The sequence below is a fragment of the Ceratocystis lukuohia genome (assembly GCF_044167205.1).
Source record: "Ceratocystis lukuohia strain C4212 chromosome Unknown Supercontig9_pilon, whole genome shotgun sequence".
In the NCBI taxonomy this organism is placed as follows: domain Eukaryota; kingdom Fungi; phylum Ascomycota; class Sordariomycetes; order Microascales; family Ceratocystidaceae; genus Ceratocystis; species Ceratocystis lukuohia.
In genome coordinates, this window is record NW_027263528.1 from 775,173 (window position 1) to 794,930 (window position 19,758).

General features: G+C 46.1%; 6 protein-coding genes across 6 annotated transcripts; 4 read left to right on the forward strand and 2 right to left on the reverse strand.

Moving 5' to 3' along the window:
- Positions 1–3,336: 3,336 nt before the first annotated feature.
- On the forward strand, positions 3,337–3,961 carry HOO65_090174 (uncharacterized protein; the record flags this gene model as incomplete). The annotated part of the gene is made up of 2 exons (XM_071004614.1): positions 3,337–3,443; positions 3,601–3,961. 2 exons carry the CDS (start codon positions 3,337–3,339, stop codon positions 3,959–3,961), a joined length of 468 nt encoding a protein of 155 aa, XP_070856060.1.
- A 3,424-nt stretch (positions 3,962–7,385) lies between these two features.
- HOO65_090175 (Retrovirus-related Pol polyprotein from transposon TNT 1-94) lies at positions 7,386–8,000 on the forward strand (the record flags this gene model as incomplete). The annotated part of the gene is made up of 1 exon (XM_071001620.1): positions 7,386–8,000. One exon carries the CDS (start codon positions 7,386–7,388, stop codon positions 7,998–8,000), a length of 615 nt encoding a protein of 204 aa, XP_070856061.1.
- A 1,231-nt stretch (positions 8,001–9,231) lies between these two features.
- HOO65_090176 (uncharacterized protein) lies at positions 9,232–10,650 on the reverse strand (the record flags this gene model as incomplete). The annotated part of the gene is made up of 5 exons (XM_071004530.1): positions 9,232–9,730; positions 9,853–9,892; positions 9,958–10,244; positions 10,370–10,519; positions 10,577–10,650. The coding sequence occupies 5 exons, from the start codon at positions 10,648–10,650 to the stop codon at positions 9,232–9,234; spliced, it is 1,050 nt and encodes a 349-aa protein (XP_070856062.1).
- Positions 10,651–12,213: 1,563 nt separating this feature from the next.
- HOO65_090177 (putative double-stranded RNA/RNA-DNA hybrid binding protein) lies at positions 12,214–12,852 on the reverse strand (the record flags this gene model as incomplete). The annotated part of the gene is made up of 1 exon (XM_071001621.1): positions 12,214–12,852. One exon carries the CDS (start codon positions 12,850–12,852, stop codon positions 12,214–12,216), a length of 639 nt encoding a protein of 212 aa, XP_070856063.1.
- A 2,008-nt stretch (positions 12,853–14,860) lies between these two features.
- HOO65_090178 (uncharacterized protein) lies at positions 14,861–15,523 on the forward strand (the record flags this gene model as incomplete). The annotated part of the gene is made up of 1 exon (XM_071001622.1): positions 14,861–15,523. One exon carries the CDS (start codon positions 14,861–14,863, stop codon positions 15,521–15,523), a length of 663 nt encoding a protein of 220 aa, XP_070856064.1.
- A 3,220-nt stretch (positions 15,524–18,743) lies between these two features.
- Positions 18,744–19,406, forward strand: HOO65_090179 (uncharacterized protein; the record flags this gene model as incomplete). The annotated part of the gene is made up of 1 exon (XM_071001623.1): positions 18,744–19,406. The coding sequence occupies one exon, from the start codon at positions 18,744–18,746 to the stop codon at positions 19,404–19,406; it is 663 nt and encodes a 220-aa protein (XP_070856065.1).
- Between the last annotated feature and the right edge of the window lie 352 nt (positions 19,407–19,758).

Sequence of the window (19,758 nt, forward strand, 5' to 3'; positions counted from 1 at the left end):
CGCGCTCCGCCGTTGCAGTTGTTCTACGCTATGTCTGTTGATGTGATGACTACATTACTATTCCATTTTTCCACAATGGCCCACTTCGTTGGGCTGACAGAACAACGGTGTAGTGAGGCGTAGTCTCAGCCACACTGTGGCACTGCCGCATGACTGACCCACATCATATATTTATATCTAGTCCTAGGAGATTAAATTGAATATATTCTCTATGCAAAATCACCACAGCTATAGCCCGCCCTAAGCCACATCTTGCTGCTGGCGATATCTTGGTTGACATTAGGAATGTATAGCTTGACTAGCCTGAAGCGTCGTGGGAAGAATGGGGAGCAGCCAAGCTCAAGTCTATCGAAAAGCAGAAACCAAACAATCTTGTTTCATTTATATTACACCATCACACCATTGCACCTTTAACCTAAGCTGTTGTTTTTATATCCTCTGCTAAGGGCGGCCAGCCAGGCCCACTTCAATACAGCTATTTGTTTGTGTAGGGATAGATATCTTAGCTTCCGGGACGGATCGCAACCAACATTGGCCCCTCGGTTAAATCAGGCATAAATGAAACCTTGTTAGGTACCGTATAAGACCACCTAAAGCTTGGATCCCTGGGCCTTTGTTCTCTCTAGACTTTACGCTTTAAAACACGTCATGGTTAGGCAGTCAAAAGTGGCTACTGGTCTTGGAGAGGCTATCGAGATTGTTGCAGTCGAAGACTGAGATATGAATCTTGTCCTCGTTCGCTTGGATATCTTTAGGAACTACGATATTAGCACAGAACCTTTCCCATTATGCTCTGTAAATCAGGCGGTATCAACATTAGCACGAGATACAAATGGGGATTAGATAAATAACGCAATACACGGGGTTGTGACTGCCGTGTTCATGGGCAATCCGTTTTTACTTGCAATGTGGTGGCCCATGCAGGAAACATATGGCTTGGATCGTGATGAAGAGAAAAAAAAAAAAAAAAAAAAAAAAAAAAAAAAAAAAAAAGTATGGAGTGTCGAGAGAATCCACCTCAAAGCAAAGAAAACAATTAATATTATTGTATTGATATTGCATGACACCAGCTATGAAATTGCTCTACTTATGCGTTGCGTCTTGGACCCTAGTACTATCTAGCCTTGACCAGGCCGAGATTTTCGGAGATAGCTACAAAGAGGAGAACATGGGACACATACAAGCGACATATGCAATGTTTCTTGTTCCTCGAAATAATCAGGCTGGCCCTGAGACAAAAATTGCCGCTTTCGACATTGTGAAAGTGACTATAGTAGGATGTTGCAGGGTAGCAACAAGCAAGTCGACAAGGTCCTGCTCATAAGCCGGGATTACACTGACTAGCTTAAATTTCCGCCCCAGCATCAAAGGATAGGGCTTCTGTCGCGAAGATGCAGAGAGTTGACACCGACACTCCGCTCACAGAAACCCGTCCACTTTTTGAGACGGACAACCAGGAGATACCACTAAAGTCTACAATTTGGCAAACAGGAAGAGAAGGAACTTGCTTGGCTTATTGTAAGCAATCAGTATTAATGCTTCCGATTCCGATGATATGGTTGAAGCGTTAGCGTCCTCGTACCAGCTGGGTAGTCTTTAAGAAGCAGCATACTTCGTTTTTTGTTTTCTTTTTACGACGTGAGGGTGTAAGACACAAGTGAGGTGATGGCTATGTAGCAAGAGTACAACTGCCCTTGCACCTCAATCACTTTATGCAAGATAATCCACCATGTTTATTCAACTAATCGCTTGCCACCAGTTTCTTATCCTACACACCGTTGTGACCCTTGCTTCTAGGCTATGGTGACCTAATCATTCAACAGCTCTTCAAAACACTGTGTCTATAATGGCTATACATCGAGCTCGTCAGATTCCGCAAAGAAGACCCTTAGTTTGGCTGGCAGCTTTCAGTCAAGCTTGGTTCGTTGGCAAGCTTGACTCTTCTGTGCCGGTACACCTTGGAAGGCAAATCAACACAGGTAAACTATAATGAGTGACAGAACCTTGTAGCATTCATATTTGCAGCGCCCCAGATCGTCTTTGATTCCATCATCATTTCAGTTTTCTACTTGCTTCTTGTTCTTTCGAGTTACATAACACTGTTACGACGATGATAGCCTGGAGACTGCCTGCTGATATGCGTACTTGATCCAATATGATGGGTGTGAGGATTCACGACACAACCGCCAAGCCGGCGATACAGGCTGGAGATAGGGCTCATACTCTGAGGTGGTTTGATTGGATAACACCAAAGCTGAAGCTCGAACATTTAGATAATTGCTGTATTGAAGAAATGTCTGTTGTTCAAGAGTGTCAGATTTGCCATAGCCAAGGTACAAAGGCCAGTTAGATAACAATTGAACTTACCATAAAGGCTTTTGATTTGTGGCGGCTTCCTCCACCTGCTGGACTCCTCACTACTATATCAACTAGCCATATTGCGCCGGGTCGTGCTCGCCTCAGCATGCCGCTAGTGGTTCCTTTTACTAGCAAGACACTAACTGCCCTCATCCTTCCTTTACACGCACTAGAGTGATTATCTAGTGTCTTAGGAGCCCTGGACTTTTCTAGATTGGATGACTCGTATTGCAGCCACATATTCGAGGGTATTGGCATACATGATATGTCAATCGAGACTAGCACTATGCTCAATGTTGTAAGCAATTCATGGGCCGAATTTTCTTCGTTTCGACTCTACACTTGTTGAGACCTTACTAGGTCTCCTGGGGCGGAAACTATGACCCAATCTGCTTTTCCACCCCGGAGCTACAAATTCCGAGGGCGGATTTCATTGCAACAGCACAACCAGGATTAAAATGGGAAGCTATGCTGAGCGGTATAATACGCATTATAAGGGGGCCATATATTGTGTCTACGGCACTTACGTACACTCTACAGCGAGCAAAGTGCTTTCGACTCCGTCTTAGCCTGGCCTGAAATGGAATGCTAGTAACACATCCGATGATAGCCAAAGACTTACACACTTTGTAGCAAATTTGCCGTATTGTGATTCTGGTTTCTTCATACCAACATGCCACGGCAACACACGCACCTTAGCCTAGTGGATTTCAACCTCAACGCGTTTTCCTGCGTGAAGCCAGACGGAGTCAGCACTGATTACCGCCGACTGTTAGCTCAGTATACTCTTTGATGACATTCTCAGAAATGATAAGCCGGCAAACAGACACCGCTAGCCCATTCTTGCCGAGTTGATAAATAGACGACGTATCTTCACAAAGTTCAGAAGTCAAGGCGTTTTGGATGACAACCTCATAACGTCAAGCTCGGTTGCGTTGATATCCTCTACGATTATTTCATCTTTACCTAGACCAAATAATGAAATTATCTTTCTCCCTTCTGCCAGTAGCTTGGCGCTTCTTTAGCCTTGTCCAGGCCGGCATAATTGAGGACCATGGCTCCGAGTTCAGAACCAAGGACCACACGTACGTACGGAGTTTACTCCCCTAATTATTTTGAGGGCCCTATAAATATCGATCTGGTTGGATTCTATCTCCCGACAAAGGTTGCCTAGATCTACACTGCTGACAATGATGACGAGCCGGAGCATGGGGATAGGCCCAGCCTAGAAGAAATATACAGTGCACTCTGCGAAAAGCAGGGCTTTACGTCGGACGGCATGGACTGGCCGAAGTTTGATGTCCAAACGAACTCAGAAGACGACAAGATGGTTGGTAATCCCTGTGGTGATCGCAATCTTAGAGTTGTGGATGAGGTCAGACTTGTCCCTGGCGATAAGGAGTGGGATTGGATCCTCCGCACTGAGCACTACCAGAAGATGCAGCAATTCATGAACAAGCCAGTCCGACAAATTCTCATTAGATGCCTGCACGAAAAATCAGACACGGGCTACGAATCTTTTGCCAATAGTATTCACTTTTCCTTTTCGCCGCCAGAAGATACCGTTTCTTACACTGAGGCTGGACCGCTGTCTGATGGGTAGGGGGATGATGCACTCAAGGCCTAATTTAGGGGGACGGCAAGCAGGCCGGGGAAATAGTCAAGGCCTCGGCTCTGGGATAGGCCACTGCTAGAAAGAATTGCCAGGTTTTACTTAAGGGCCTCTAGAGAAGGAAGACGTGCTTCACTTCTCACTTGTCATCGGACAATTGGTCATGAGTGCTCGCGTGAGCTTGCTGCTGCGCCATTGTAGCTCATGAAATTCAATGGTAGTATCACTTGGTTCAATAGCCAGTAGTTGCTTGCGTACATAGATACTTTAGAAATATCAGGCTATGTGCTGATAGGCTCTTAACATGCCGGGTGAGATACTTGTCCAAGTCAGATCAGTGAGGAGGCATCGCTGGGCTCTACCTCGGTGTTCTCAAGCTATATAGATTAACTGTTACCCTGGCTGATAGAGCCTTGGGCTCGAAGAGATAATGGCCAAAGTAAGGGTGCCGATTGGAGCCGGGGTCTCATAGCAAGACCTGTATCTAGACTTAGCGACGGCTGTTTATCTTCTTTATACCATGATTTCATTTCTGGATAAGATACTGTGAAGCTTCTGTTTTCTAGAAAGTGCGGGAATAGAAGAAAAGCCCGACCAAGACATGTATCGGCATTTGTCTTTAACCGTGATCTGTCCATATCAATCCCGCACCACCGATGCTTACTATATGGATAGCTCCAGTTACGCCACTTCATTACAGCTATTCATTTACCAAGCATAGATAACTTGGCTCTTGGCACGGATTATGCCAATAACCAATATTAGCCATCAAGGCTATTAACGTGGGTTAAATCAAGCATGAATGAAACTTTGTTAGATATACACGAGTACCTCAAGCTTGGAGGGTAACATGGGGTTCCTAGGCTTCCATTCTCTCCGGCTTTTACGCTTTAAACCACGTTGCCATCAGGCAGCCAAAAGTGGCTGCGTGTCTTGGAAAGGCTGCCGAGATTGTTGCAGGCGAAAAACTGAGGTATGAATCTTGTCCTTGTCAGCTATGATGCTACCAGAAAACCCGGCAGTAGCGCAGGTCCTTTCCCATTACAACGTGCAAATCGGGTGGTATAGACCTTGGCACGATATACGAATGCCAAATGCGATGACCCAGAGGTCACCCGAGCCTGCTTTACGCTTCTGTAGAACATAATCGCCAAATATGGCATCGTGAAGTCGAACATCTACAACTTTGACGAGACAGACTGGCTTCATGACGGGAATTATCTTAGCAAGTATGGTCGTCACAAGCGTGGAAAGACATCCCAACGAGAATTTAGCTTAGCCTCGAAACCAGGGATGGAGATGTAAGGAAGCATGCACCAGACCGCTTTGCTGAGGTCGGAGAACTAAGTTTATTGGCAGGAGAATAAGATACTTAGTCGACACTAGCATGCCAAAAAGACACGATTGCGAGACAGAGGAAGTCTCACCGTAACTAAAGGGCAGAATTTGCAAGATCAGAAGAATCTGAATGTACAGCTAGAAGAAGGAAGCCATCGGAATGGCAGTCGGAAGCCGAGGGCAGAAACGGAGCAGAGGCACCGTGGGGTATGTGGAAAGACACAGAGCAACACATGAGCATAGCCGCGTCTCGAAAGTAGAACCCTAGTTAATTGAGGCCCTATCCCCGCCGACAAAACCCCAGACGAATGTAGGTTTTAGGGTTCAGGGTCACATGACAATCTGACCCTGACCCCGCTCTGAGATAGACTTGCGAAGCGCCAGCTTCGGAAGTCTGTCACAGAGTTTGCTTCCTTCTTCATCAAGCTTTGAGAATTATAAGAATCGACATACATTTTTAGGATAGCTATTCATACGAGACTCACGTATCTATATGCATCAACGTGAGTGATTATAGCGCTTGTTTACTGTGGTCAATAGCTGCAGGGTTACAACTGCCGTATCATAGACGCAGGCGTAACACCCACACGAACCCTAACCCCAGAAGTGGAGTCAACCAACGACTTCCACAAAGATTCGTTTCTGTAAAAAGTGTGCAACCATGAAGGCTGTAAGGACAAGACGGCAAATTCCAGTGCCCTCAAGCGACAAGAAAGTCAACCAGACTGTGTGAGCATCCGAGGGCTCATGATCTATCCTTTCGCTACCCTGGTAGCCGCTGCCTTGTGCGGTGTGGATGTGACTCAAGGCGGCCCCGTTTCTAGCGACTTGCCAGTCACCAGTCTGTCCGAGGGTTGATCCTCAAAGTTGGGTTAGTGCGGCCTCAAAGCTCCACAGCTCATTGTCAAAATCCGTGACAGAGTCAAAGAAGAAGAAAAGAATGAAATGTGCTTTTCAATGTCATAGGCGTCGTTCTCCAGCAGCCCGAAAGAAGGGAGGGCATCAGACCTCAAAGGTCCCTCCCCGAGGGTTGTGAGAGAGATCATCGGATTTTGAATCAAAGAAGTATCAACAATAGTCAATAATGGGTTATGAGCCCGCGCTATGCGACAATAATCGGTCATTCACTTTAAGACACCACGTCATCTGCACGACGCTCAGCAAGGCTAATCAATTCCGATCGACAAAACATGGTCCCAACACGGGATTCATCTCCTGCCCACGAGCGAGATTCCAAGGCCTCTACACAGGCATTTTCTGCTCACGAGCAGAATTCCGACGTCCCCATATAGTCGTCTTCTGCACACGAACGGAATTCTAGTGCGCATAAGCAAGTGCATTCCAAAGAGCACGTGGCAAATACAACCATGACGGTCAACATCGTGGACTTGATGGAGACTTGCCATAAGTTCACGATGAAGAAGGAAGCCGGAAGTGAACTGGGAACGGAAACAAATCTATTCACAATCCCAAAGAGCTGACTGTAGCAAAGTTCAAGCAGAACGACTGGTCATTCTCTGTAGGTCCGGAATCCATCCTATCTTCGGAAGCAACATGGCACGCGTGGTATGCCGCCATGGTCTTTTCCACCGGGGAAATCGTACTCACGCCGGATGTCGTGGACGATCTACCGCAGGCGACACAACGGCGGATCATTCGGGTTGTACGAGACACCATCTCGCTACGTCTGCGACAGCATGTCGTGGGGTGCAAATCTTTGACATCCCTTCTCGATCAGCTCCGGACACCAATGTCTTGTTCAGTCAATTAGAATACACAGCAGGTTATGAGCCCGGTGTTTCTAGCGCACTAAAAAACTTTCGAAAATGGATAATTGAGACGAAAACCGTGAACGAGACACAAGTCGAAGACCAAACCGATAAATCTTGAAGACGGAACCGAAAGACGTATCAATATCACCACCATCAGGACTGGGACTGAAGAGTTTTTCTATTCAGAAAAAAAACCTTCTATTCAGCCTCATCCATAACACATACAATACAATCTAATTTAATTCTCAACGCCTCCTACTTGAAAAGGAAAAACCCCCCAGTCGTCGATACAATCTCGCAACAACATGAGCAACCCACCTGCCAAGAACCAATATCTGACCCAAGAGGACGTCACAAAAATGATCAGGGGGATCTTTGAGACTCTCGAATCAAACAAAGCGACAACCCCGACAGAAAGCAGACAAGATGCTCAACCATCAATCCTAGCCAGGGAAATGATGCTTCAAAATTTCCCTAAACTAAATGCAAATAACTGGGACAAATGGGTGAAGCACGCGCTTCGTGCTTTGAAAGGCGTTAAGGTACTCTATTTGTTCAAAGACACTGGAGAAAAAGAATTTGAGGACGCGATGGACATCGTCAAAACCGAAGCAGAACGGTCAATCGATGAGCAACAAGCGTTCACAATCTTGCGTGCCGGTATGGACGAAGAAACACAGCTGGCAACTGAGGGGATAGAAACTGTCTCAAAATGCTGGACCACCTTGAAAGCACAATTCGCCATCTCCACAAGCTGCAGACACTGTAACATGATGGGAGAAGTCATGGAACAGATGAAATGGCAAGATGGAGATCAAGCAACCAGTAAATGGCATAACATCAGGCAGGCACATGTTGGCAAAAACGCCAGAATATGCACCCCTAGACAAGGATCAGCCAATCACACACTTCATGGCTAGGCCTATCGTGAAGCTTCTGCCATCCAAAATCGCCGACATTTTCGAAAGACAAATTCAGCAGGCAAATGGGACATAGAACGATATTATGGAGAGGATTGATGACGGGATTCTATTGTCACCAACCAGACAGAAAGAACCCAACCAGACCGATTCCTCAAAAGCAAAACGAGAAACAAGGAGTTCTAGTAAGCCAAAATGTTTCTTCTGCCAAAAGATCGGCCACAAAGAAGATGTCTGCAGGAACAAGGAGAACTGGGAGAAGAGAAAGATTTCCGCTAACAGGAGCCGCATGAATCCCTCAAGTAAGAAGACCCCCGACTACTGGATAGTTGACAGCGGTACTGCATATCATTTGACAGGTGATCTGACAAGACTTTACAGCTACCAAAGAACAGATTCCATACCGGTTTATTGGGGAGGTCTCCATTCAGTGACCCGGATATATGGCCTGGCCAAAATCGATGTGGGGGATCAGAGGTTGTTATAAATGTATCATGTCGACGGTTTAAATTAAAATACGTCATCAGTACGACAGTTGTGCCGCAAAGGACTGGAGATTTTAGCGTTGAGAGATGGAGCCTTGATCAGAAAGAATGGCAAGAGAACTAACCTTGCTGAGAAGGACGGACTATATACAATTCCATGCATGGGAGAAATGGATATGGGTACAAAGACAATATAATATAAGAAAGCTCACGTTAAGTTCGGGCATGTAGGTGAACAGAAACTTAGAAAACTACACCAACAGCCGGCAGACAAGCATTCTTAGAAGATTGCTGCAAAGCCGATAGACTTTCACTCTCAAACGAGTGTGAAAGTGTGAGAATATAGGTCCGTTGATCGGCTTCTTGCCCTTCGTTTTTGTTGGTAGGGAGCCTTGGCTCATTTGTGTCACTGCCTTAGACCCAAACGTGTGTAAGTGTTCGATGCCCTTGTCCGCACGTTACACCGACTTGGTTCTTGATATGTCCGGTTTTTCTGATGTGGGCTGGAGGTTATTAGTATATGCCCTCGCCTTCATTGCCAAGAATCAGAATGGCATTGGTAAACCACTGGATTGTAATGCTACCCGTGCCCCTTCTTCCAACGTGCGGTGGGATCTTTCCACTACACCGTTTTGTCACGACGTATATGGGACAGTGCTCTGGTCAATTATCCCCCAGTCCCTATTCCATTCTCTCGTGAGTAAGAGAAGTTCTTTTGCATTGTCAGTTCTAACCACCTTGACTTGTCATTTGGTCTGCTTCTTCACTTCCTCAATCCATTCATTCAGGATCCAGTAGCCTTCAGACTTCTCTTTTATGCAATAGGTCCAGCTATATGAAGTGGCGTTGTCGACGATAGATAAGACGAACTGCCCACCTTCCTCCGGTGGGTCGATGTCAAACTTGCCCGCTACATCCATGTGAACCAGTTCCAGTGGGTTCTCCGCTCTCATCGTTGGTTTTCCTTTTGTTGTTGTTGTAATGTTCGCCAGGGAACAGTCTCTACAATTGCATGATTTGACACGTTCCTTGAGACCTTGGGCACGTGCAATTTTGTTCATTGACGAGGCAGAGATGTGGTCGAAGTTTTTGTGCTTCAGAACATTCGCTGAGAGAGCCTTCACCTGAGCTTGGTCCATCCGGAGCTCATACATGCCTGAGCTTGTGTTTCTATCAGCATGTAGGATTACTTCGTCGGCCTCATTCGCGATGTCCATACCGCTCTTTCCAATCCCAATCACTATCCTGTATCTGTTGTAGAATTGCTTGTATTCCATCATCTCTCTCCTTCGTCAACCCCCGAGTACTTCGACTATGAGATATATACACTTGGGTTTACAGTTACGTGTCCTTTCCTGCATGTCTACTTGGCCATGTTCTGACAGTATTCTTCATCCACCAGCCTGCCTATGGAAATGAGGTTGTCTCGTAAGCCTAGAACTTGGATAACATCGCCTAATTCATTATTCTACCTGCGTCGTCGACTATGGAGACTTTGCCAACAGTATCACCCGTCAGTTCACCGGATTTCGTCACGGTCGCAATCCTAGCCGGGACGGTAGGCTTCGTAGCTGTCATCTGTACTGTGTCAGTGACCAGGTGTCTTGTAGCTCCAGTGTCTGCATAGGCTTTCTCTGTGGTTGGGGCAATCTTGCCTGGCTTCTTCATTCGACAGTCCTCGGTTTTATGGTTATTCCGGTGGCAAATTTCACAGCGGTCACCCTTCTTAGACTGGTTACTGGTTGCTGCCATTGCCTGCCTGGACTTTGCCAGCCTCAGTTGCCTTCACCCGCATGATTTTCCGTAGGGCATCTGAAGCCGTCAGGTTGTCGCTGTAGGCAAGGTTTTCAGCCACAGTGCACAAGGTTTGGGTCTGCCGCGTACACCAGCAACGGCGATTTAAGGCGCATGATCTCATCAACCGCGGTCTGGGTTGGTTCCAGTTCGGTGTAAAGGTCATGGTCGGCCAGAAGTTTGTTCCATGAGGTCTGAAAGTCCTCAGCAATGGTGGGTGTGGCGAGGTTCCGGTTCACTCTGTTGAGCTCAAACTCTGCGTATACCGGATCAAATGCATCTTTTATACGTTAGTACATAACCACAGCCAGCTCTGTCGCATCTTTGGGTTTGTACCTGCCAACCAAGTTAATGTCTAGGCCACGCATCATGATGGCGATGGCTTCGCGATTCACCGATTCGCGTGCCGGAGAAGCGTTGTCTGTCTTGGGTGTTCCATGGACTGCATCGTAATGGTCATACGAGTTGTTTAGCAGATTTTGGGCTAGCCGCTTATTCCACTCGTAGTAGTTCTGATACGCCCACAATATATATCACTTTGTAGATGTACCTAGTCAGGAGAAAAACCTCGTCTTTTCACAACTCAACAAAATCATTAAAAACATCAGTTCACAACAGGTTATGAGCCAGGAGTTTCCAGAAAGTGAAAACACCTCACGAATCTAACAAGCCTTGTTATCTAAAGTGACAAAATTTCCAGCATCAATCATTTCATAGCGTTTCTTTGTTTTCTTTTTTTCTCTGTCTTGTCTTGACGTCATTTGCCAAGGAAATGAAAGAAATTTTCAATGATTGATGATATGTGACATGAAGATAAGAAAGAGAAAGAAGATAATAAAGAAACGCTATGAAATGATTGACACTAGAAAATTTATCAGTTTAGATAACAAGACTTGTTAGATTCGTGAGATGTTTTCACTTTGTGGAATCTCCAGGCTCATGACCTGTTGTGAACTGATGTTTTTAATGATTTTGTTGAGTTGTGAAAAGATGAGGTTTTTCTCCGGACCAGGTACACCTACAAAGTGATATATATATTGTGGGCTTACCCGGTGTTTTACCGACTAGGGTTGGACTTCCCACAAGACATACTATATCCCATGATAGCACTGACTGCTAGTTAGTGGAAAGTAAAAGTTAATAGATGATTGATTTTAGAGAAAAGTGTCATCAACATAGCTAATAATATTAACTTGTCCACCAGGTCTTCAGGCTCAAGAGATGTAGGTACTATTCTGACTGCATGGACCACCAGTAGTGGCAGTTCTGTGCGGCGGAAGTATGAGAGGATTCAGCGCCTAGCCTGGAGAATATGCAGACTGCACGGCTGACTTAGACTGGCAAGGATGAAGCGGAACACCGCCAACATAGCATCAGCGGCGGATATAAAGATGAGGAGGAGCAGAATTCAAATACTTCACGGTCAGACGGAAGCGCTACAAATACAAGACCTGTAGCCGGAACTCTAGGATCACATATCCACAAAAGGTCATCAACGGAGGGAAGACTAGATGTTCCCAACTAATTAAACCAGCATAAGACATTCAAGCCCCCCTGCTATTCACGCAGATGAGGTTAATGTCTGTAGAATAGATCTTAAATGTTGAATCAGTTGGTTTATTGAAAGGTTTAAGTCTATGCTACGACCTGGAACTATTCCTTTTGCATTGTGGTGTCAATCCTGTCACGTGTTCAGCCACAATAGGTTCGGATAAGTGGGGCACGTATGGGACGCCACTTAACATATATACCGCGCCACGCAACAGAAAGGAAGGAAAGAACGAAAAACAAACCAAACACCAATCATCAAACAAAGAAACAAAACAGTGAACAGAAACGTAGAACGGATGCAAAGGAAAAGTAGCAGAGAAACCCAGACTCGTACCTCCACACTCCCTCTCCCGACAGATCACCCTCTCCCACACCGTCCTCTCTCACGTCCCAATGCGGAACACCTTCCACTTAGGGTCTAGTTTCCCTGCCAGATATCTGCAGCTCTTGTCTCCTGTGAGGAGCTTTCGTACAAATCTCATGGACAGGTTCTTCTCATTGCCTAGACATTCCCATGGGTGGGTAAAGGTCTTGGCCTGGTCGCACCCTGCGACTGGGCAGTGTAATTCTGCGTTCCTGTGGTTGAGCCGCACGTGATACTCTTTGAAGTCGCCGTGTCCGGAGCGCGCTGCCAGGATCCGGGCGACTGTGCCTCTGTGTAGCCCCTTCATCCAGCCGATGTCATATGGTCTCGGCCAGTTCAGCGCTCCACCGAGGTGCTTGATCTTTGGGCAGTTTTCTTTCATCCAGTTTCGGAAGTCTGCTTTAAAGGCTTCATTCCTCCACCTTCTTGCTGCCGTCAGTGACATTGTGGCCTTTGGGACCAGAAGGTCTTCGCTCTTGCAACCCGCTTTGGCCAGCTGGTCGACTGCTTCATTGCCCGGGACTTCGCAGTGTCCTGGGATCCAGTGCACCTTGCCCACCGGCTTTTCCAGGGCCAGGTTGTCTGGTCCGCCTTGCCATCTTGCGAGGGTACGGCGGATCTCGTCTATCGCAAGCTGCGAAGTGCCCGGTTTCTGCATTCTCCGGCCAATCCGCTTTACCACTCCCAAATTGTCGACACATAGGTTCAGGCCTTCTGCACCCACACCTCTATCTATCTCCTAATAATGGGTTGAATCTTGAGTTAACTCAAGTTGGTCTTGCTCTTCCCTACAATTTGTCGCTAATAGAAAGTGCATCGAGCTAATATTAGCTGATGATAACCAGTGTTGTCTCTGTCCTGTTACATGTAAGCACATGCACGATGGCTTCAATTAAACCATCTTATGCACCAAAGTATTTGAAAGCTTTCATTACCTTGATGTGTAGTTAAAGAGCTAACGGTACGCTGACAAATATGCTGCAAATTATGCTGACAAATATCAAAAGCATTGACTGCACTACCATGATACGTTGGTCCGAAGCTTGCACATCAAGTACGACCAAAGAGAATCCTTTTCACACTACCTGAAAACCCGACAACCTTAAGTCCGGTAATCCTATAGACAGATATTTGATCAGTTGTAGCACCTAGAATCAAGCCCGTAACTTACTGTCATTGCTCATTAATGGCTATGCACTTTTGCGCTCATTTTACCATTGCAACAAAGTCCGTCCTCGGACTAATTGAATCGACTCCAGCCTACGGTGGCAAATCCGGCGTTGCTCTTGGCCTCGTAAACCCATGACGACCTCCAAAAGTGCAGGTCACAACGGAAAAGGGCTCATGGCTCGTGAAGCGCTTAGGCAACTCTGCCTTGCGCCAGCCCTAATGACATATTCTATATTTGACAATGCTTCGGAAGTGTGGCTGAAAGAAGTTCATGTCATGCAAGCTACTCAGCCTGACAGATTCGGTCACGTCTTGGCCCGCGCAGCAGCAGCAATAGTGCTTACAGCAAAGGCCTGAGAGCATCTAGCAATTGGCTAGCAGAAAGCTACGACTGCTAGGATGAATTAGCGGCGACAGGCTTAGACTGAGCAGGACGGAGCGGAGCACAGCCGGTGGAGGATCAGTTGCAAACATCATGGTGGTGGAAAGCAAGCCAAGTGTCAGCAGGCAGTGCAATGCGCCGAAAACGAAGATTCATGGCTGTAACCATTGTGTAGGCTATCTGACAAAAGGTGTGGCGGAGGGCAAGATCTAAGTTTATTAAGGTAAGAGATTGCCGGTCGGGAAACCCCGAACGGTGCATGAAAGAGAAAGGTTCGGTAGAGAGATGAATGAAGACAGTCGTATGTAAAAGGTGTATAGCGGGAGTCTAGCTTCGTTAAACTGGACGATCTACATTGCATATACCTCTCTCAATCTTAGTATCAAGAGCATAGAAACATGTAAAAAGGCGTTCGAGACAGGTATTTTGCCGAATGGCCTGTGGACTTTATAACGTAAGTCTTTGTTTCGTGTTTTGAGTGGCCACTTCTTGAGCCTTGTCAGAAGGCAATCAGCATTGGATCCGCGCCTCTGCGCCCCTGACTTGGTGACTCCAAGGGTGGCTTTAGCTGACATAGCGCTACAGGAGGTGAAGTGCATATTTATCCGCGAGAGATGCCGGGGGGTTATTTGAGGATCTACGAGGACAGTTCTGTGTGCTACAAACCGAGTAGTCGCCTTCCGCACAGGTCGGACTCGCGTATAATCCTAACGGGGCGTGTAATTTCTGCTAGTTTAAGCACACCCGTTATCAAATTCAGCACATCTTGATAATTGCTTTTTGTAACTAGACCTTGAGGGAACAACGACTTTCATGTACCATGGCGCATCGGCTGATTGAATTTAGCGTTCCGTGCCTATGCTTGCCTGCATGAAGTGGAACAAGAACCGCACAGATCACCGTCAACTATAGCTCGAAGTAGTCGTTGATAGCATCAAATAGTAGGCCAGGCAAAGCCGTCTTTATGTGAACCTGAGTTGCGGCATCTTGATAAATAGACGGGATATGCCCACAAAGTCTGAACGTGAAGGAGAGTTGAGTGTCAGCCTCATAAAAGCAACTACTTTTGCCTCTTACTTCTTCTAACATTCTTTCTTTCTCCCCAAAAATCACAATGAAATTTTTCACTTCCTTTTTGCCTGTGGCCGCGTCGTTTTTCGGCTTTTCTATAGCTGGCATTATCGAGGATCGTGGCTACGAGGTAGTGACGAAGAAACACTTGTACGGCATCTTCTCTCCGCATTATCAAAGGGGGCTTTTCTGCGTCGATATAATTGGCATCGATGCTACAGAGAAAACTGCTAGTATCTACTTTATGGACAATGAAAGCGAGAGTGACCACAAAGATAAGCTCAGCCTGACGGAAATCTACACTGCACTCTGCGAAAAGAACGAGATGGGGCCGAATGATATGAACTGGCTGATTGTTGATGTCAGAGGCGACGAGGAAACTGATGATGCTATTGGTCGTATCCGTAGCGGTCGCAACCTTGGTCCTCATCACGAGGTCGCACTTGTCCCTAGTGATGAGGAATGGGATTTGATACTTGGCACCCAGTACTACCAGACAGTGCAACAGCTCACCAACAAGGAAGTCCACAGCATTATTCTCAGACACCGCTATGATAAAAACCTTTGGGGAAAAGCTTTCTCTGCCAACCGCATTGGCTTTTCCTTTTTGCCAGTGCAAGATGTTAATTCTGAGGCTGAGGCAGGAATGCCATTTGATGATGAGGAGCAGAGGGCTGCAATCAAGGCCCTGTTTGATGAAGAGTAGGAATACCAGCCTATGAATCACCGCTCAGCCTACGGCCGGAATACTGGCCTCACCCCTCTCGAATCTGAATAGAGGATAGATAGCTACTACGACATGCTCAATGTTCAGTGGTGTCGATAGAAGAAGACATTCTTTCCATGGTCACCATAGCCTTCATCAGCAATTCAGATTAGAATAGACTATTTATTTATTCCAATCACATAATGGTGTGTATTCGTACCAGTGGAACCTGAATTTGATACTGGTTGGTTAGGTGTCAGTTTTGAGTGGCAAATCGTCTATTATCTCTCTGGCTGACCTGCGGTGAGCCAACCACTGCACCACTACATCTTTGATTTCATTCTAGGACAAGACTATTGCTGAATGACAGAAAGCCTTCTATGTATATCTTCAAATATTCTCACAAGATATACATTTATTGACTGGCCCTTGTCGACTCAGACTCTATGCTGACGAAGGTGGGCTGTGTAAAAGTTTCTAATTATCTTCTCTGTAGTAGATGAAGCTATAGCTGAGGTGACTTCGATACTTGCTGCTGTTTGTACTAAATATATGATAATCAGTGGCGTGGTGGATATCTGCTTCTCGACGCCAAAACTGCAGCACCAAGAGATGTGCTCTCTTGTATTGTTTCTCATGTTTGTGCTTCGGCCTTTTACCCACAGACGTATAATACAAGAATTCTAAACTGATGTTGGGACTCAGATATGCGAAAGGACTTCAAAATTGGTCTTTGGACCAAAGACATGCCTGTTATGATAGCGGACTCATCGGACATGAAAGATCATACCGAAATCTGCTTCTAAGTTTCATGAAAGGTGATCATCCTACATACATCTTGATTTCATAGACTAATCTACTGCTTGCTAATAGCTTGTTAAAATTCATTGTATGTGGACTGTGAACGCTAAGAGCAGAAGCAAAGCGGCTGAAGTGTTCATAGTATTGCCACGGAAACTTGACCGTTATTGAAAATTAATCAACTTATGATGGTGGTAGCAGGCTGCCACCAACAGATTTAGAGGTATAAGTAGATATATGATGATACAAAGACCTCCCCTCCTCTTACCCAACGTAATCCAAAGTGTCCAATGGTCAAGAAGCCTGAAATTGCTACTGCTTCTGGTGAAGAGTGCCAATATTGATACAGCAAAGAAGCAGAAGTATCAATGTTCGCCTGCTCATCTACGATCTCATTAAAAGATATAAATTAACACTTGCCATAAGCACATGTTCTTTCTCAATCCCTTCGCTGAGTAGACTCTTAAAGGTCACGATATCCTCTTCACAATCAAGGGCCATTTCATATCTAGTAGCCGCAGTTATGGTTGCAGCTCCCAGTGCAGGAGTCTGATTGTCAGGTCATCGATCGGAAAGCTTAATCCAGCCAGTAAAATAGAGGCATTCCTAATCGTCACGGTCTATACTTGAAAAAAGTGTCTTATCGACTAATCTGATAACACTCTGTGAAGTCTTTTAGTACCTTATGCGAGCGTTCATGTTCCCCTCCTCATTCTTAGGGACAAGTGGGACTCTTCTTCCGGACTACGGTTACGCCCTTTGGGGATTGGCGAGAGAATTCAGTTAGTCCCTAGTCTTCATTAATGCACAAGACGGGCCGTATGATACCTTCGAGCTTAGATTGCTCTTTCCTACATTGCTAGCTGATGGTATCTAGTATCTAGAGTCTCCCGTGGCACTCTGAAAGACGTTGTAATTAAACCCTTCCTGACATCACATTTCTTGCAGCCATGGTACTCAAATATGCTGGCTTGAACGATAGTAAAAACGATAGAGCTAGAGATACCCGGGATAAGGTGAATTCCAGGAGATTTCGCACCAGGGCTGTGGTCACTTTAACTTGGACACTATTCGGTGGTTGGCATGAGGGGGCTATTCCAAGTTTATAATTAGCAAAGGACAAGAAGAAGGAACTTGAACTTGTAGCTAAAATCATATCAAGAATGTGAATTGAGTTTCAGCCGCCAGCAACACAGCTGAAGCTACATCATCCAAGTGCGAGCTACATAACTATTCATAATAGTCAAATTTCAACCAGGAGACATTCAGTGGATAACATGAGGAGGGCTTGAACGTCTTATGCTGGGTTGATTAGTTGAGAAGATCCAGTCTTCCCTTCGGTGATGCCCTTTTATGGATGCATAATCCTAGAGCTACGGCTACGAGCCGTGTATCCCTGGCGACCTCGCCATACCGCAAGGTATTCAAATTGCGCTCCCCCTCACCTTGAGATCCGCCGCTGATCCTACGTTGGCGGTGTTCCGCTTCATCCTTGTCAGTCTAAGTCACACGTGCAGTCTGCATATTTTGTAGGCTAGGCGCTGAATTCTCTCATACTTTCGCTGCACGGACTACCACCACTCTAGCTGATGCATAGTGGTACAGGCACACGCTCCATGCAGTCAGAATAGTATCTACAACTCTTGTATCCGAAGACCCGGCGGACAAGATAACGCCAGGTCAAGAGACCTCACCAGTGCAGGAAATGGAAAGGTTCAGTAGAGAGATAAGTCAAAACAGTCACATGTAAAAGGTGTATAGCGAGAGTCTAGTTTCGTTAGACTGGATGATCTGCATTGCATGTACCTCTCTCAATCTCACTTTCAAGAGCATAGATCCGCGCCTTTGCACCCTCGACTTGGTGGCTCCAAGGGTGGCTTTAACTGCCGGGGCACGACGGGAGAAGAAGGCATAACTATCCACGAGAGATGTCGGGGGATTATCCGAGAGGAGCTACGAGGACAGCTTTGTGTGCTACAAACCGAGTAGTCGGTTTTCTCGTACGTCGGACTCGCCTATAATGGTAACGGTGCGTCCGATTTCTGCTAGTTTTAACCACACTTGTTATTAAATTCAGCACATCTTGGTAATTGCTTTTTCTAACTAGACCTTAGGAGAACAACGACCTTCATGTACCATGGCGCATCGGCCGATTGAATTTAGCTTACCGTGCACATGCCTGCTTGCATGAACTGCACAGATCATCGTCAACTATAGCTCAGAGTAGTCGTTCATAGCAACAAATAGTAGGCCAGGCAAAGCCGTCCTTATGTGAACCTGAGTTGCGGCATCTTGATAAATAGACGGGATATGCCCACAAAGTCTGAACGTGAAGGAGAGTTGAGTGTCAGCCTCATAAAAGCAACTACTTTTGCCTCTTACTTCTTCTAACATTCTTTCTTTCTCCCCAACAATCACAATGAAATTTTTCACTTCCTTTTTGCCTGTGGCCGCGTCGTTTTTCGGCTTTTCTATAGCTGGCATTATCGAGGATCGTGGCTACGAGGTAGTGACGAAGAAACACTTGTACGGCATCTTCTCTCCGCATTATCACAGGGGGCTTTTCTGCGTCGATATAATTGGCATCGATGCTACAGAGAAAACTGCTAGTATCTACCATGTGGACAATGAAAGCGAGAGTGACCACAAAGATAAGCTCAGCCTGACGGAAATCTACACTGCACTCTGCGAAAAGAACGAGATGGGGCCGAATGATATGAACTGGCTGATTGTTGATGTCAGAGGCGACGAGGAAACTGATGATACTATTGGTCGTATCCGTAGCGGTCGCAACCTTGGTCCTCATCACGAGGTCGCTCTTGTCCCTAGTGATGAGGAATGGGATTTGATACTTGGCACCCAGTACTACCAGACAGTGCAACAGCTCACCAACAAGGAAGTCCACAGCATTATTCTCAGACACCGCTATGATAAAGACTTTTGGGGAGGAACCTTCTCTGCCAACCGCATTGGCTTTTCCTTTTTGCCACTGGAAGATGGTAATTCTGAGGCTGAGGCTGAAATGCCATTTGATGATGAGGAGCAGAGGGCTGCAATCAAGGCCCTGTTTGATGAAGAGTAGGAACACCAGCTTGCCAATGGCCATCCAACCTTCGACGATAATACTGACGGCAGCCACTCTCGGATCTGAACTGAGGCCAGGTAGCTATCAAGACATACTCGGCGTATACTATAAGGCGCTTATTTTCAGCGCTTCCCTTCCTGTTGCCTGCTAAAGACTTGGTTGCCTTGCCCCACCACAGTATTTGTCGGCCATCCTTTGTTGCGTTGGCGCGGTATATATGTTAAGTGGTGTCTCATACGTGCCCCACTTATCCGAACCTATTGTGGCTGATCACATGACATCATTGACACCACAATACAAAAGGAATAGTTCCAGGACGTAGCATAGACTTAAACCCTTTAATAAACTA